At 40.5% G+C, this 17,482-nt stretch overlaps 1 protein-coding gene across 1 annotated transcript in view; it reads left to right on the forward strand.

The window, feature by feature from the left end:
• The first annotated feature begins 531 nt into the window (after positions 1 to 531).
• Positions 532 to 17,482, forward strand: part of LOC106587242 (CTD small phosphatase-like protein 2-B) — a 29,886-nt gene continuing 12,935 nt past the window's right edge. Inside the window, exons 1-2 of the mRNA XM_014175444.3 lie at positions 532 to 770; positions 13,679 to 13,869. Of these exons, the coding sequence (XP_014030919.1) occupies positions 13,702 to 13,869 (168 nt within the window). The 5' untranslated portion in view covers positions 532 to 770; positions 13,679 to 13,701. The remainder of the gene's footprint in view (positions 771 to 13,678; positions 13,870 to 17,482) is intronic.

A 17,482-nucleotide genomic window follows, 5' to 3' on the forward strand; every position in this document is an offset into this window, starting at 1 on the left:
GGTCATGTCAGCATGGTGCATCGTCTTTTCCATAAAATAAATGTTTTAATTTTCAAACTAGGTTTTCATTGGGAAGGCAGGTAAAGGGTTTTATCCAAAGCAATTCCCGTTGAATGTGAAAACACAAAAACGGACTTATAACTAACGTCACCTTTGTTTTGAACCGATTTCGCTGTCCGCCAGAGCGGGGCACCTGGCTCACGCCCGGAAGCAGCCCGGTTCCACCATGAATGCAATCACTTCACCCGAAGGCATAGTCACTTCGCCCCCACCTACATGTAGAGATTACCTCAACTGACTTGGTACCGGTGCCCCCTGTATTATAGCCTCGTTATTCTTATTACTTTTTATTTGAGCCTACTTCGTAAATATGTTCTTCTTCTTGAACTGTACTGTTGGTTAAGGGCTTGTCAGTAAGCATTTCACGGTAAAGTCTACACTTGTTGTATTCGGTGCATGTGGCAAATAAAGTTTGATTTGATTCAAACTCTTCTCACCGGGGTACACGGGCCAGAAAAACGAACCACCTCATTGACGCCTCTGGCACAAGCGGTCCTCTGTCATCCGGGTATCTGCATCGAGAGAGTGTGCGTGAGGAGGCGGGAAATGGCGTCTGTGAGCACATCGCAGTATCAGCTACTAGACGGTTCATAAAAACAGCAAAGCAGAGAGGAAACAAGAAGAAAAAGAAGCAGCTGCTGTCCGCACCGTAGCAGCCAGCAGTGCTTGATCAGTCAACTCGTTTTGGAGATACTGTGGAGTACTGTAAAGTAAGTAGGGATTATTTCAAGCGTCTTTCGGCATGTGTGAGTGACGTACAAATAAATATTTTCCTTTCTCGCCCCCAAGGCATGGACAACAGCAATCTACAGTAGCTAGCCAGCCAACTTGACCCTCTGTCTTGCTAAAATCTCGGCCTCCTGGTTTGCTAACATGTAACCATTTTGCTGCGGAAAATTACTCAATGATTTTGTAAATTTTGGGTTGATTTCTTGTACATTTACAACAGTCTTGGTTAACTTGCCTAAAACAGCTAATTGACTAGATCCATGTTGCCAAGCTAGGTAGCTAACCAGCTAGCAAAGTTTGGGTAATGTTAGCTAATTAAGTTTTGCTCATGTTAGCAACTAGCTAGCTAGTCAAATTTGTCTTTGGACAGAAGGGGCTAAAATATTGCTTGTCCAGCCTCTCGCAACCTAGGTTTAATTTCGTTAGCTAGATGTTCTAACAGCTAACTGCATAGCTAAACCGCTAACATTTCTCAGTTGAAAATGGACAGTGGGGAATGGCAGGTACAGTAGCTAGTTATCTAGGTACTGTGTTTTTTGCTAGCTAGCGAGCTAGCCGCCACGGCTAGCTAACGTGAACTAACCTCGCGCGCTGTTTTCGAACGATGTTTGTTACTTGTTAATAGCTTGGGAATTCGCGTGATGTTTAGCTAGTAAGTTACTGTTGGCGTCCTGTTTTTACGGCCTCCTACCTGGACACGAGTGCTCGGTAGCAAGCTTTAATTTCCCGCCCACTTTGTGTATACAAGCCTGGTTAGGGTTGCCCGTCCATGGACATAGAAAAAGTTAGTTGGTAATTAGCTCTGGACCTTTTGAATTGCAACTAGCATTGGCCCATTACACGAAGGAATCAGAAACATTTTGAACAGTGACAATTCGATTTACTTGACAGAAGACTGTCTAGTTAGCTAACTAGCTATTTCAATGAAGTGTGCGTGGTGTTCCCACTTTCCACTCATTTTGATCGACCATCCCCTCATCTAACCATACCTTCCACATGTTATGTAACGATGCACCGCCACCACCAAACAATTAGTAGTGAGGGCGAATGAATGGGCTGCTGCAGTCACTATGGGAACTGTTTCTAGAGCCCACAATTAAAGTCCAGGTAGCAGATACTGGTCCTTAATAACAGATGTATGTAGTTGGTGCTGTATATTTAAGCAGTACGGCCCGAGGGTGGGTGGTATATGGCCAATATACCACATGTAAGGGCTGTTCTTAGGCAAGAAGCACCGTGGAATGCTGGGACACGGACCTTAGCAGCTGTATATTGACCATATTTCACAAACCCCTGAGGTGCCTTATTGCTATTATAAATGGGTTACCAATGTAATTAGACCAGTAAAAATACATGTTTTGTCATAATCGTGGTATACGGTCTGAAAAACCATGGCTTTCAGCATTCGGGGCTCGAACCACACAGTTTAGAATTTCTTTATAGTAGTATGTAATGGTTCCAGCTGTGGTATCAGACCGTACATGACAAAACATGTATTTGTACTGTTCTAATTATGTTAGTAACCAGTTTATAATAACAATAAGGTGCTTCGGGGTTTGTGGTACATGGCCAATATACCACTGCTAAGGGCTGTATCCAGGCATTCGTGCATAAGAACAGCCCATAGCTATGGTATATTGGACATATACCTCATATACCTACCTTCATCCACCTCTGGCCTGCTCGCCTCCCTACCTCTGAGGAAGCACAGTTCCCGCTCAGCCCAGTCAAAACTGTTCGCTGCTCTGGCACCCCAATGGTGGAACAAGCTCCCTCACGACGCCAGGACAGCGGAGTCAATCACCACCTTCCGGAGACACCTGAAACCCCACCTCTTCAAGGAATACCTGGGATAGGATAAAGTAATCCTTCTAACCCCCCCCTTAAAAGATTTAGATGCACTATTGTAAAGTGGTTGTTCCACTGGATATTATAGGTGAATGCACCAATTTGTAAGTCGCTCTGGATAAGAGCGTCTGCTAAATGACTAAAATGTAAAATGTAAAAATGTATATACCACACCCTCTCGTCTTACTGCGTAAAACCTCTTAAGGGTCAAACCCTTTTTTCCCCACATTTTCAAGGGGTGGCAGGCAGGCACAGCAGGGGTTCAAAATGTAGAACCTAGTTCATACATTTGAATAAAAAAATTGATTTGATCAAACATAACTATGCTACATTTTATTTTTGGGACCCTCAGGATGACAAATCAGAGCAAGATAACTGAATGTAAGTACATGATTTACCTTCAGAGGTGAATGTATCAAACAGTTGCCGTGATACATTTTTGTTGTTGTTGTGCACTCCTCAATCAAAGCCATTTTGTTTCACTGTAATAGCTACTGTAAATTGGACAGTGCAGTTAGATTAACAAGAATTTTATCTTTCTGCCCATAAGGCATATTTGTCCTGGGAAATGTTCTTGTACTTGTAACATCGTGCTAATCACATTAGCGCATGTTAGCTCAAACGTCCTGGGGGGCACCGATCCCGTAGAGGTTAAATATACATGGGTTTTAACTCTAAAATATCTTTGTTAGTTTACATTTCATGCTCCCCCAATGCAAGATCAAAATTTCTATGATTTACTTGGTGGGGGAACACATTGCCTGTAGCCTACTGTACATGGTGGGGGAACATATCGCCTGTAGCCTACTGTACATGGTGAGCTGTAAGTGGCACTATCACTTTTTAATATGGAAAGGGCTGAGGAATTTTCTACACTATTCACAACATATTGACACAATTAGTCTTTATAGAACAAAAATGTAAATTCATCAGTTATGTGGAAATATGTATTTGCGTGAACATTATCAAGCCAGCAGCAGATGAGCAAGTGAATACTCTCCTCCCCCTCTCCCCGGTTTTAGCTTTTTGTCTACAGTAGATGGCTAGGTATAGGATATTTACTAGCCCGCACCAGTGACAAACGTAGCTATGTTATTGACATATGGCAGTACACAAACAAAATCGACATCACTTATTTTGCTTGCTAGAAATGGCCACATTCATTCAGATAGGAAGGGGATAGCTACAGCTGAAGTGGGAAGTTTACATACACCTTAGACAAATGCATTTAAACTCAGTTTTTCACAATTCCTGACATTTAATCCTGGTAAAAATTCCCTGTCTTAGGTCAGTTTGGATCACCACTTTATTTTAAGGGTGTGAAATGTCAGAATTAGAGGTAAACCGATTCATAGGAATGACCGGTTAATTACGGCCGATTTCAAGTTTTCACAACAATCGGTAATTTCCATTTTGACACCGATTATGGCTGATTACATTGCACTCCAGGAGGAGACTGCCTGGCAGGCTGACTACCTGTTATGCAAGTGCAGCAAGGAGCCAAGGTAAGGTGCTAGCTAGCATTAAACTTATCTTATAAAAAACAATCAATCTTAACATGATCACTAGTTAACTACACATGGTTGATGATATTAGTAGTTTATCTAGCTTGTCCTGCGTTGCATATAATCAATGCGGTGCCTGTTAATTTATCATTGAATCACAGCCTACTTCGCCAAATGGGTGATTTAACAAGCACATTCGTGAAAAAAGCACTGTCGTTGCACCTAACCATAAACATCAACGCCTTTCTTAAAATCAATACACACGTGTGTATTTTTAAACCTGCATATTTAGTTAATATTGCCTGCTAACATGAATTTCTTTTAACTAGGGAAATTGTCACTTCTCTTGTGTTCTGTGCAACAGAGTCAGGGTATATACACAGCAGTTTGGGCTGCCTGGCTTGTTCCGAACTGCATGAAGACCATTTCTTTCTAACAAAGACAGCCAACTTTGCCAAACTGGGGATGATTTAACAAAAGCGCATTTGTGAAAAAAACACAATCGTTGCACAAATGTACCTAACCATAAACATCAATGCCTTTCTTAAAATCAATACACAAAGTATATATTTTTTTTAACCTGCATGTTTAGTTAAAAGAAATTCATGTTAGCAGGCAATATTAACTAGGCAAATTGTGTCACGTCTCTTGCGTTCATTGCACGCAGAGTCAGGGTATATGCAACCGTTAGGGCCGACCTGGCTCGTTGCAAACTAATTTGGCAGAATTTTACATAACTATGACATAACATTGAAGGTTGTGCAATGTAACAGCAATATTTAGACTTAGGGATGCCCCCGTTAGATAAAATACGTAACGGTTCTGTATTTCACTGAAAGAATAAATATTTTGTTTTCGAAATGATTAGTTTCCGGGTTTGGCCATATTAATGACCTAATGCTCGTATTTCTGTGTGTTATTATATTATACCGTAATTTCTGGACTATTAAGCGAACATAAAATAAGCCGCACCCACTGAATTACAATTTTTTTTTTTTTTATTATAATTTTTTTTTTTTACATAAATAAGCCGCACATGTCTAAGCCGCAGGTGCCTACCGGTACATTGAAACAAATGAACTTTACACAGGCTTTAACGATACACGGCTTGTAACAAAAAATAAAAAATTAGCAGTAAGCTTTAGTTGTCTTTTGCACTGAGTCAATTCCTCACGCTGCTGTTTCCAACGTCTTATCATCGACTCATTAAGACCAAGCTCCCGTGCAGCAGCTCTATTTCCTTTTCCAACAGCCAGATCAATCGCCTTCAACTTGAAAACTGCATCATATGCATTTCTCCGTGTCTTTGCCATGATGAGGGTGACAAAATGACTACCGTAATCAGAATGATGGGAAGTTTGAGAGCGCTCGATTTAATCTAAACAGTAAACAAAAAAGTTGTTTGACCTTAACCCGTTCGGCAATTTCATTGGTCTAATGAAAGCTTCATGCCGCCAAAAAACTGAGCACGTCACAGAATGTGTTTTTTTTTTTGAGAAAAAAATAATAAAAGCGGGAAAAATCCGTGTATTAGCTGCGTCATTGTTTAAGCCGCGAGGTTCAAAGCCTGGGAAAAAAGTTGCGGCTTATAGTCCGGAATTTACGGTAATTAAATCTGATTTGATAGTGCAGTCTGACTGAGCGGTGGTAGGCAGCAGCAGGCTCGTAAGCATTCATTCAAACAGCACTTTCGTGCGTTTGCCAGCAGCTCTTCGCATTGAAGCATTGCACTGTTTGACTTCAAGCCTATCAACTCCCGAGATTATGCTGGCAATACTAAAGTACCTATGAGAGCATCCAATAGTCAAAGGTATATGAAATACAAATGGTATAGAGGGAAGTAGTCCTATAATAACTACAACCTAAAACTTCTTACCTGGGAATATTGAAGACTCATGTTAAAAGGAACCACCAGCTTTCACATGTTCTCATGTTCTGAGCAAGGAACTTAAACGTTAGATTTTCTACATGGCACATATTGCCCTTTTACTTTCTTCTCCAACAGTTTGTTTTTGCATTATTTAAACCAAATTGAACATGTTTCACTATTTATTTGACTAAATTGATTTTATTGATGTATTAAGTTAAAATAAATCTTCATTGTTCATTCAGTATTGTTGTAATTGTCATTATTACAAATATATATAAATTGCCGATTACTCGGTATCGGATTTTTTTTGGTCCTCCAATAATCGGTATCGGAGTTGAAAAATCATAATCGGTCGACCTCTAGTCAGAATAATAGTAGAGAAGGGTTTATTGCAGCTTTTATTTCTTTCATCACATTCCCAGTTGGTCAGAAGTTTACATGCACTCAATTAGTATTTGGTAGCATTGCCTTTAAGTTGTTTAACTTGGGTCAAATGTTTTGGGTAGCCTTCCACAAGCTTCCCACAATAAGTTGGGTGAATTTTGGCCCATTCCACTTGACAGCTGGTGTAACTGAGTCGGGTTTGTAGGCCTCCTTGCTCACACATGCTTTTTCAGTTCTGCCCACAATTTTTTTTTATAGGACTGAGGTCAGGGCTTTGTGATCGCCACTCCAATACCATGGCTTTGTCCTTAAGCCATTTTGCCACAACTTTGGAAGTATGCTTGGGGTCATTGTCCATTTGGAAGACCCATTTGCGACCAAGCTTTAACTTCCTGACTGATGTTTTGAGACGTTGCTTCAATATATCCACATAATTTTCCCTCTTCATGATGTTATCTATTTTCTGAAGTGCACCAGTCCCTCCTGCAGCAAAGCACCCCCACAACATGATGCTGCCACCCCCCTGCTTCACGGTTGGGATGGTGTTGTTCGGCTTGCAAGCTTCCCTCCTTTTCCTCCAAACATAATGGTCATTGTGGCCAAACAGTTCTATTTTTGTTTCATCAGACCAGAGGACATTTCTCCAAAAAAGCACGATCTTTGTCCCCATGTGCAGTTGCAAACCGTAGTCTGGCTTTTTTATGGCGGTTTTGGAGCAGTGGCCTCTTCCGTGCTGAGCGGCCTTTCAGGTTATGTCGATTTTAGGACTCATTTTACTATGGCTATAGATGCTTTTGTACCTGTTTTCTCCAGCATCTTCACAAGGTCCTTTGCTGTTGTTCTGGGATTGATTTGCACTTTTTGCACCAAAGTACGTTCATCTCTAGGAGACAGAACGCGTCTTCTTCCTGAGTGGTGTGACGACTGCGTGGTCCCATGGTGTTTATACTTGCGTACTATTGTTTGTACTGACGAACGTGATACCTTCAGGCATTTGGAAATTGCTCCCAAGGATGAACCAGACTTGTGGAGGTCTACAATTTTTTTTCTCTGAGGTCTTGGCTGATTTCTTTTGATTTTCCCATGATGTCAAGCAAAGAGGCACTGAGTTTGAAGGTAGGCCTTGTAATACATCCACAGGTACACCTCCAATTAACTCATAGTGTCAATTAGCCTATCAGAAGCTTCTAAAGCCATGGCATAATTTTCTGGAAGCTGTTTAAAGGCACAGTCAACTTAGTGTATGTAAACTTCTGACTCACTGGAATTGTGATTAAGTGAAATAATCTGTCTGTAAACAATTGTTGGAAAAATGACTTGTGTCATGCACAAAGTAGATGTCCTAACCGACTTGCCAAAACTATAGTTTAACAAGAAATTTGTGGAATGGTTGAAACATGTAGTTTGAGTCATTAAAACTAATTTTTGTAAACTCCCGACTTCAACTGTAGCTTTAGCAAGCTAATGTTATCAGCTGCTTCCACAAGAAGTAACTGACACTGTTGATCCTAAGATAAAATAAGTAGTTTTTGAGCAAAATCCCCAATCAGCCCTTCCAAAGAAAACAACATGGGTCTGGGTCTTCTCTGAAATACAGTCAGGTCCATGGCCGACGTGTCTCATTTCACTCGGCAGGCTGTATAGAAAACTCCCCTGGAGTTACACCATATCTGAATTACCGTAACACTCAGCTCCCCACAAACATCTTAAACTTGCTCTATATAGTAAGTGAACTCCTATTTCCCGTTGGCTTGTACCTATAGTATGACCGCATCAGCAGTTAGCTACCAACTGCTGGCAGACATGTTGGTTAGTTTTCAGTGTTATTTAGATGGAAGACGTGAGCTAAATCCGTTATAGCTAGATAACATTAGCATAGCTCTTTCACTTACCTGGTTGACTTCCATGCTCACTGAAGCCCATGATCGGTCTCGGCTGGTGCTGCTGACTGTTTTGAGATGCTTTAAAGCCACGTTGAATGTAGGGATACCATCCACTTAAATAGCAGCCAACTGTTGCCACTATTCATATCATATGCCGGGTTATGATTTGTTGAAGTTAACAGAAGAGGTGTTGGTCCTTTTCAGTGATGGTAGCCTCCTGAAATCAACATCTGCCATTCTAAAATATAGATGGAAGCCTTGTACAATTTGTCTTCTAACCAATCATATATAGATCATACCAAGTGGTCTTTGTATAATGTGTGTTTTAATAGTGCTTACAACCCAAATGTTTTGCCCCAGTTCAATTGATTTCAACGTGTAATCGATATAAGTGATTAACAAAGTGTTGCGTTTTACACTTCAATGGCAAAACATTTTAGCTGGCTGTCTTCTACCGGTGATATACACATTATTCCCAGATTCTGTGTGAGTGATTTGTTGCTACTTGTCAAATCAACAGGGTTTTTGGTGCATATGCAATTCGTAAGGTGCTCGTTTAATACATTTAAGTTGTTGTCAACAGGAAGCAGCCACGGCATCATTTTCAAACTATGTTTTAGGAATATAAATGGAACTTTCAACATTTAATTTCCAGTATTATTCTACTTAATCGGGTAAAAAACTTCTGAGTCCAAAAACGTGCTGTGATTGATTTATTTTGGCTCTGTATCCCAGTGGTTCCCAAACCTTTTCGGTTACTGTACCACCAACTGAATTTTGCTCTGCCCGGAGTACCCGCTCATGTGCATTTACCAGTAGGCTTATGGTCTCATGAGTCTTCTCAAGTACTCCCTGTGGATAGACCAAGTACTCCCTGTGGATAGACCAAGTACCTCCAGGGGTCCTAGTACCCATGGTTGGGAACCACTGATATAGCCTACCAGAAATCGTGACGACAGGTTTGTCTTGCCTACAATTAGCTTTTGTAATACGTCTTTTGGGAGTAACGTGGAGTGTTGGTGGTTAATCCACACTGAAAATTGATATTCCGTTTGGATACCAGGCCAACTCAAGATTGGTCTTGATGCAAACAATTTAACCTTTCATGCACTCCTTCAAAAAATATTAATTTGGTCATACACTGGGGCAGGGCTATTCAACTGGCCGTTTATCAATTTAGAATGGCCCAATTCTGAACCTTCATATAAAAAAAGCAAAACATTTCCATCAAATTTGATTTTTAGTGCCAAAAGGAGCCCTCGTTCAATATTCTCTAATGGGATAGATGTTTTCCTGTAGTCCTGCCCATTAAGTGCTGTCAATTAATATCACCCAACATACCAATTACAGCCAATCCGAGCTGCTAACGGGTGCGGGGTCTGTCTGCCCGACCGCCTATAGGCTCTTTCACCACAGATAAGATCACTACACCAGAGCATGCTTTGTGCTTAACTCAGTCCATGGTGTTTAACTCACAGCTATCATTAACTTTATTCGATCAACAGCCTAGCCTGCAACATCGCTTGTTTTATGGTCTGCTGGACATCATTATCTACTTTTACGTATTGTTTGGTGGCTAAGCAAGGGTAATAATCCTCTCGAGAGCAGCCTATGAGAGCTTAGGGATGAGATGGTTGCTTTTCTTCAGTGATTGCCGCCACGAGAAAGCCAACATATCTAGCAAATGCTTGAGGTGCTCGGATGACGTTTTATTTTTGTGACCTCTTCAATCAATTGAATTGACATGAATTTGGGACTACAGGGGCGGTATAAAACAGAATGTTTTCTAATTTTCTCCTGTTTTATTTTTTATTTTTTTAGCTCAAACAAAAACTTCCATTTCCCTACGCTGCACAACTATATACGGTCAACAGTACAGATCACTCCCGTGATGTCAGTTTTTAGATAAACTGAAAGCAAACTCATAAAATATTGTTGCCAAGTTAAAGTCCCCACAGAGGTGGTGCAGTTTATAGGCACCTGTTCTCTACTGATGCGGTGGGAGAGAGACTGCTCCGCAAAAGATAGTCAACTGAGATATATGTTTCTGTGTAAAAACAAAAGTAGACAAAATTATGAAGATATTGAAAATGGGACAGAATTTGATGCTGGTCAACTGAGAGATGCCATGCGTAAAAGGTTCCCTATGTGTAAATACAAACAAGATGAAGCGATGCATGTAGAAATGAATTAATGTGATGCAGGTCAACTGTGTTATGTTCAAATGTGTTCCATTATGTAAAACCATTTGATGCACTGAATTGGGCTGGTGTTAAAGCACTCAAAATGAACTTCTAGTGACATTTAATTTTAATGAAAGTGCTTTATAAGATTATAATATAAATAACCCTTTTCAAATCTGGCCCCTGTAAGATTTTAGTTGAGTAACCCTGCAGTAGGGTAAATTGAGCCATGATAAAATGAGGTAATACCCTGTGTTAGATTTTTAATAACTTGCATCGCTGTCACACCGTTGAGCTTTGTGTGCATGAGGCCATTTCAATGGTTCTCACACCGCTTCAAACATGATTTCGTTTTTTGTATTGTTTTAGAACGCACTCGTGTATGTGCAAATAGCTAGCATCTAGCTACTATAGATGTAATTTTCTTTGTAGCATGTGTAACAGCTGGTTGTAATTTCAGAAATCTGGGGGCAGTGAAAATGGATAGTCTACTATATTTTTCTGAAATATAGCTTTATCCGCAACCTTACTTGATGTGTGTTATATATCCATAGATTTCCTTTTGTTTAAATAAAGAAGGAGAAAAAAGGAAATCCTCTTCCCCGGTATAGTGTTTTTGCTGCTGGCTGCATCCTTGGTTTGTTGGAAGCTGTGAATGAGTCATGCTTTGAGATGGTTAAAAAAAGGCATGCTGTGACTAGAGGAACTGTATGTGTGTCATTCGTGTTCATTGGCTCTTACATCCATGCTGAATTCTGCAGGCAAAATTGAGGCATACCGTATCTGCTGGCTCCTTGGATGGTTTAGCCCGGGGATGTCAAACTCAATCAGCACATGGGCCATATTGGGGGAAAAAACAACAGACCTAGCCTATTGTTTGTTTTTACAAAAAACGTGCATACAACTGCGAACCACTTATGCACATAGGATGCTGTATATAACCTTTTAACATATTCAATATTTGTCCAGCCTTTGCTGCTATGCTTGCAGCTGAGAAAAATATGCTGCGACCCTGGTCAAAGTATTTAATAACTCCAAATAACAAAAACATAACTTGGTTGTTGTAGCCTAGGCTACTGCTCAAATGTTGTCATAGGCCTACATTTCTCCTTTGCAATGTGTTTTATTGAAAGGTTTAGCTTCTCGGTTATTAATTGTTACACTTTAAAAATCGAAGCCAGACTGCAAAAATGTTTGGCCTAGGAGGACATTCCTGTGCGCTGTAACGGGACACACAAAAGCAGAGCAATTCACGTTGAATTCACAGATGCAAGTGTAATTTCATAAAGTAGAGGACTCAACTGTTGACTAATTTATACTTGCTTGTGTGCCCTATTGTCCTTTAGTAGTCATTTTATACCTGCGTGTGAATCCTTTTAACTTTTTGACAACAAATTACATTTTCTGTAGGCTACTGCAATGGTCAGTTAGAACGAACGGAAACCTGGCATGGACATTAAGCCTACAACATCTTTTAAACTTTCGGTCCGGTAGATTTGGTCAGTGCCATTAGTGATGTGATACAGCATGCAGGCGTGTGTGGCAATGCACTGCTGTTTAGCGTGCAGCATGTTGGCAATTCTTGCTGTGACTTATAGTGCAGCGCATCATGGGCGGTATGGAAGCGGGCCAAAATGAATAGACATCACAAATCAGTGCGCCTTCTGGTTAGAAATGCTTCACTGGCCGGTTTTGGTCCGCGGGCCTTGTTTGATGCCTGGCTTAGCCTAACGGAGAGCTAGGATGTTATTTATGAATGAAGGAATCTTATTTACTGGCTATATTATTGTCTAGGGATAAGCATTTTTATTTTTGTCTCTGGATTTGAAGCCATTTTTAATCTCTAACTTGTTGCTAATCTTGGTGCTCCCCTCTCCATTGCGGCATTGCGTTGCTCATACTGACACCCCTGTGCCCATGGGGCTTGCTGTCATTACAAGGACACTAATGATGTCATATTACATCAATAGTACCACATAACATCCCCGTCATGCTAGTTCAACATAACAGCTATTGCTTCGTCACAGTGAAGACTCTAGTGTTAATTTGGAAATAATCCTCCCTGTGGCATGTATTGAATAAGTCTGGCTACTTGTCTTGTATCTATGGACATGTTGTAGGCACATAAGTTCCCCGAATCCCCACCCTGTAATCAGCTGCTAATTGCATTTGGGTAATAAAATAAATTGTCCTTCACGTTTTGACAAAGGATGGAAACTTTACATTAGTTACTGAAAAAAGGGATGGTGTGTTCACATTCCAAGGTTCATCTGAGAGGTAAATGGACTTTGTTATATTAGGATCTATTCAGAAAGTGTGTTCACTGTTTAGGCCAGGCCCCATGGTAATGTAATGCAGATGTAGTGAAGCAGTGGGTTTCTCTGCAGTGCAATGGGAGTGGCGGATAGATGGGGCTGTGTGTGTCCACTGTCTGGCATGGTGCCTGATAGGTCCTGGTCATGTCATGATTTTGTGTCACTCAAAATGGGCCAAAAAAATACCATGTGCATTTCATGTTAAATAACCCACTGTTTATCTCCCAGGGCAGCAAACTAGCTAAATGTCCATGCGTGTTTTGACCTGTCCCCAAATTTAATATGGTTTGTTTTGATATTGAACCCGTCTGGTGTTGATAGACAAAATCAACATGCGCACGTGCGGAGCTAGTTTGGTCAGCATGTGAAAGTAAGCACGGGGGTGGGAGGGTGTGCTCCTTGAGAGAAGAGCGCTGTGGTTACTTACAGTAAATAGTTTTCTCTGTGCATGTTTTTTTTTCATTAATGAAAACAATACGTCCAGCTTATCTCTGTCCTCAGATACTTTTTGTGATCAATTTGTCCTATCATTTGGTCAGTTGTTAAATAAACACATTCACTGAAGTAGTCTTGAGTACTCAATGGTCGTGTGATGGGTCTTTGGCTCACTGAGGCAGCGATGATGTACTGTGATGCAGAGGAAATGGTGTCTTGAATGCAACCAGATGTTAGCAGCAACAGCAGCACATTTTCTGCTGGCGTTTTTTGTTCACTAAGGGTTTTCAAATCACCAGCTTGTCCACTCCTTTTTAGCTGTTAGGCTGTATATTATGTGACTGTATGAAGAGGGTGAAAATCAGGTCTTACACTAACTTGTTTTTTTCTCTCTCTCTTCCTACCCAATCTCCCCCCATTTGTCCGCTTTTGCCCATCAACCCGCTTTGCCCTGTCTGTCCTCCAGTCTTACATGTGGCTCTTAAAACAATGAGGCTGAGAATGCGGAAGGCATCTCAGCAGTCGAGCCCTGCACATGCGCCCCGCACATCACGGACCAAGCGGAGGCATTCAGAAGTGGAGGAGTGCACGCCGACAGGTGGCGGGAGAGGCCTGCTGTCCACCATTAAGAAATTAATCAGAGGCAATGCTGTGAAGGTGAGCTGTCTCCGTTATCTGTCTCCGAAATGGCATCCTATTTCCTATATAGTACACTACTTTTGACCAGAGCCCTATGAGTCTTGATCAAAAGTAGTGCACTATGTAGTGAATAGGGTGCCATCTCTGGGATGAATTTGAGTGTCTGCGCCTAACTGGCACTCTTAAGTAACATTTCCCCCTCCAACATTCTACAGCTGTTTGATCACTAAAGTTACATGTCCCTAGTTTAACATTTTAGCAATGTGTTATGTAAGCAGCACCTTTTTGCACCCCCCTCAACTAGACCTTTATTTAGCCCCTATCCAGATTTAAGACGTGAAGTCTGTTTTAGTACCCAGTGTCATGTTTCACTAGAAATGCATGGTGGAATGCAGCGGCTTGTCTTCGAACTCCAGCCGTGTTCTAATTTTAGCAGTGGCTCTAGAGATTGTAGAACGATAGTAGATAGTGGGGCTGCACAATTTGGGGGGGAAATAGTTTAATTTCAATTTTTGGGTGAAAACGTGGTAATTCCATCAGACATGTTTAAAACGCGTGTCCGGGTAGAAAACATCACTTCTAAAATGAGATCATGAGTTAATACATACTGTGCTAACTGAATACAAAAACCAAATTAAGCTAATGTTTTCCAACATTGTTATACATATGATAATAGATAGGATTACTACACCTACATATTAACAAACCTAATTTAACTTGATCATCAAATATAGCAGGGTTCCCCAACTGGCGGGTCAGATTTGGCTTGCAGGTGGTTTCATTTGAGACCCCCAAAATTACAATTTTCATTGTTGAACATAGACTAAAAATACCAGGAAATCTGCTCCAAGTGATTTTAATTTAGGACAAGTATTCCCACCCATAATAGACATGATCGTATACAAATGTAAACAAATTTGAAATGTTTTAGTCAAATATTTTGAGCTTCTTATGGTTAATTTGCGGTCTACAAATGATTTGTAATTATGTTCTTGCCCCCTGACCATCCACTCAAGAAAAAAATCATTCTGTGGCTGAATCTAGTTGATGATCCTTGAAATATAGTGTGCTTTAAGCGTAGCATGTTCATTAATCAATTAAATGACGTATTTTTTATTTTACCTTTATTTAACTAGGCAATCCAGCCGCTGTGTCAGATTTCAAAAAGGCTTTACGGCGAAAACACACCATGCGATTATCTGAGGACAGTGCCCCGCATACAAAAGCATGAAAAACATTTTCCAACATGGCAGGTGCGACACAAAAGTAAGAAATAGCGATATAATAAATGCCTTACCTTTGAAGATCTTCTTCTTCTGTTGGCACACCAAAAGGTCCCAGTTACATCACAGATGGTCCTTTTGTTCAATAAAGTCCTTTATATCCATAAAAACTCAGTTTAGCTGGCGCGCTTCAGTCAATAATCCACCGGTTTCCCTCCTTCAAAATGCATACAAAATGAATCCCAAACGTTACCAATAAACTTATCCAAACAAGTCAAACAGCGTTTATAATCAAACCTTAGGAACCCTAATACGTAAATAAACGATAAAATGTAAGACAGAGAATAGTATGTTCATTACCGGAGATAAATAACAAAGAACGCGCTTTCCTCCACGCACATGGAAACACTACAGCCAAAATGGGAGCCACTTGGGAAAATGAGCTAGAAGTTGTAGTTTTTCTAAAAACCAGCCTGAAACTCTTTCTAAAGACTGTTGACATCTAGTGGAAGCCCTAGGAACTGCAATCTGGGAGGTTTTCGCCTTATAATAAAAATGACAGCCATTGAAAACAGTGGTAGGCTGAAAATGTCTTTTTTTGGGGGGATGGTTTGTCCTTGGGGTTTCGCCTGCCACATCAGTTCTGTTATACTCAGACATTATTTTAACAGTTTTGGAAACTTTAGTGTTTTCTATCCAATTCTACCAATTATATGCATATCCTAGCTTCTGGGCCTGAGTAACAGACTGTTTTCTTTGGGCACGCTTTTCATCCGGACGTCAAAATACTGCATATATGCATATCATTGGTAGAATTGGATAGAAAACACAAGTTTCTAAAACTGTTAAAATAATGTCTGAGAGTATAACTCAAATGGCAGGCGAAACCCCGATGACAAACCATGAAATAAAATACAAATTCAGCATATCACTGATTTCAATGGCTGGCACTTTTATAATAGGACGAAATCGTCCCCGGTTGCAGTTCCTAGGGCTTCCACTAGATGTCAAGTCTTAAGAAAGAGTTTCAGGCTGGTTTTTGGAAAAATGAGGGAGAAGTTGTAGTTTTTCTAAGTGGCTCACATTTTGGCTGTAGTGTTTCCAAGCGCATGGCCGAAAGAGCGCGTTCTTTTTGTTTATCTCCGGTAAAGACAATGATTCTCCGTCTTAAATTTTATCGTTTATTTGCGTATTAGGGTACCTAAAGTTTGATTATAAACGTTGATCGACTTGTTTGGATAAGTTTATTGGTAACGTTTGGGATTCATTTTGAAGGAGGGAAACAGAGTGTATTATTGACTGAAGCGCGCCAGCTAAACTGAGTTTTTATGGATATAAAGAAGGACTTTATTGAACAAAAGGACCATTTGTAATGTAACTGGGACCTTTTGGAGTGCCAACAGAAGCTCTTCAAAGGTAAGACATATATTATATTGCTATTTCTGACTTTTGTGTCGCAACTCCCTTGTTGAAAATGATTTGTTATGCATTTGTGTGCTGGGCGTTGTCCTCAGATAATCGCATAGTTTCCTTTCGCCGTAAAGCCTTTTTGAAATCTGACACTCTGCCAGGTCGCAATTGTAAATGAGAACTTGTTCTCAACTTGCCTACCTGGTGAAATAAATAAAAACAGTGGCTGGATTAACAACAAGTTAAGATTTATTTTGATGTGATTTCATGAAAGTTAAATATTTATAGTAATTTAATTTGTATTTCGTGCTCTGCAATTTCACCAGATGTTGGCCAGATGGGACGCTAGCGTCCCAATGATCCGCAAGAAGTTAAACATAAGAATGAGTGAGTTTTTGTCACATCCCGGCTTGTGGGAAGTGACAGAGCTTTTATAGGACCAGGGAGCAAATAATAATATTGCTCTTTATTTAAATTTTGCTCTTTATTTAAAAATCTTACATATAAAACCTTATTTGTTCTTTGAGAATGGTGAATAACTTACCACAGGTTAATGAGAAGGCTGTGTTTGAAAGGATACACAGAACTCTGCAATGTTGTATTGGAGAGAGTCTGTCTTAAATCATTTTCCACAAAATCTGTGCCTGTATTTCGTTTTCATGCTAGTGAGGGCCGAGAATCCACTCACATAGGTACGTGGTTGCAAAGGGCATCAGTGTTTTAGCGTGATCTGCCAAGGCAGGATACTCTGAGCGCAGCCCAATCCAAAAATCTGGCAGTGGCTTCTGATTTAAATTGACCGCTTGTTGCAATTTCGATGAGACTCTTGTTCAGATATCGGTAAGTAGACTGGAGGCAGGACATGAAAGGGATAACGAATCCAGTTGTTTGTGTCATCCGTTTCGGGAAAGTACCTGCGTAATTGCGCACCCAACTCACTCAGGTGCTTCGCTATATCACATTTGACATTGTCCGTAAGCTTGTTCATTTGCACACAC

This window comes from Salmo salar, chromosome 26 (assembly GCF_965601325.2).
Source record: "Salmo salar chromosome 26, fSalSal1, whole genome shotgun sequence".
In the NCBI taxonomy this organism is placed as follows: Eukaryota; Metazoa; Chordata; class Actinopteri; order Salmoniformes; family Salmonidae; genus Salmo; species Salmo salar.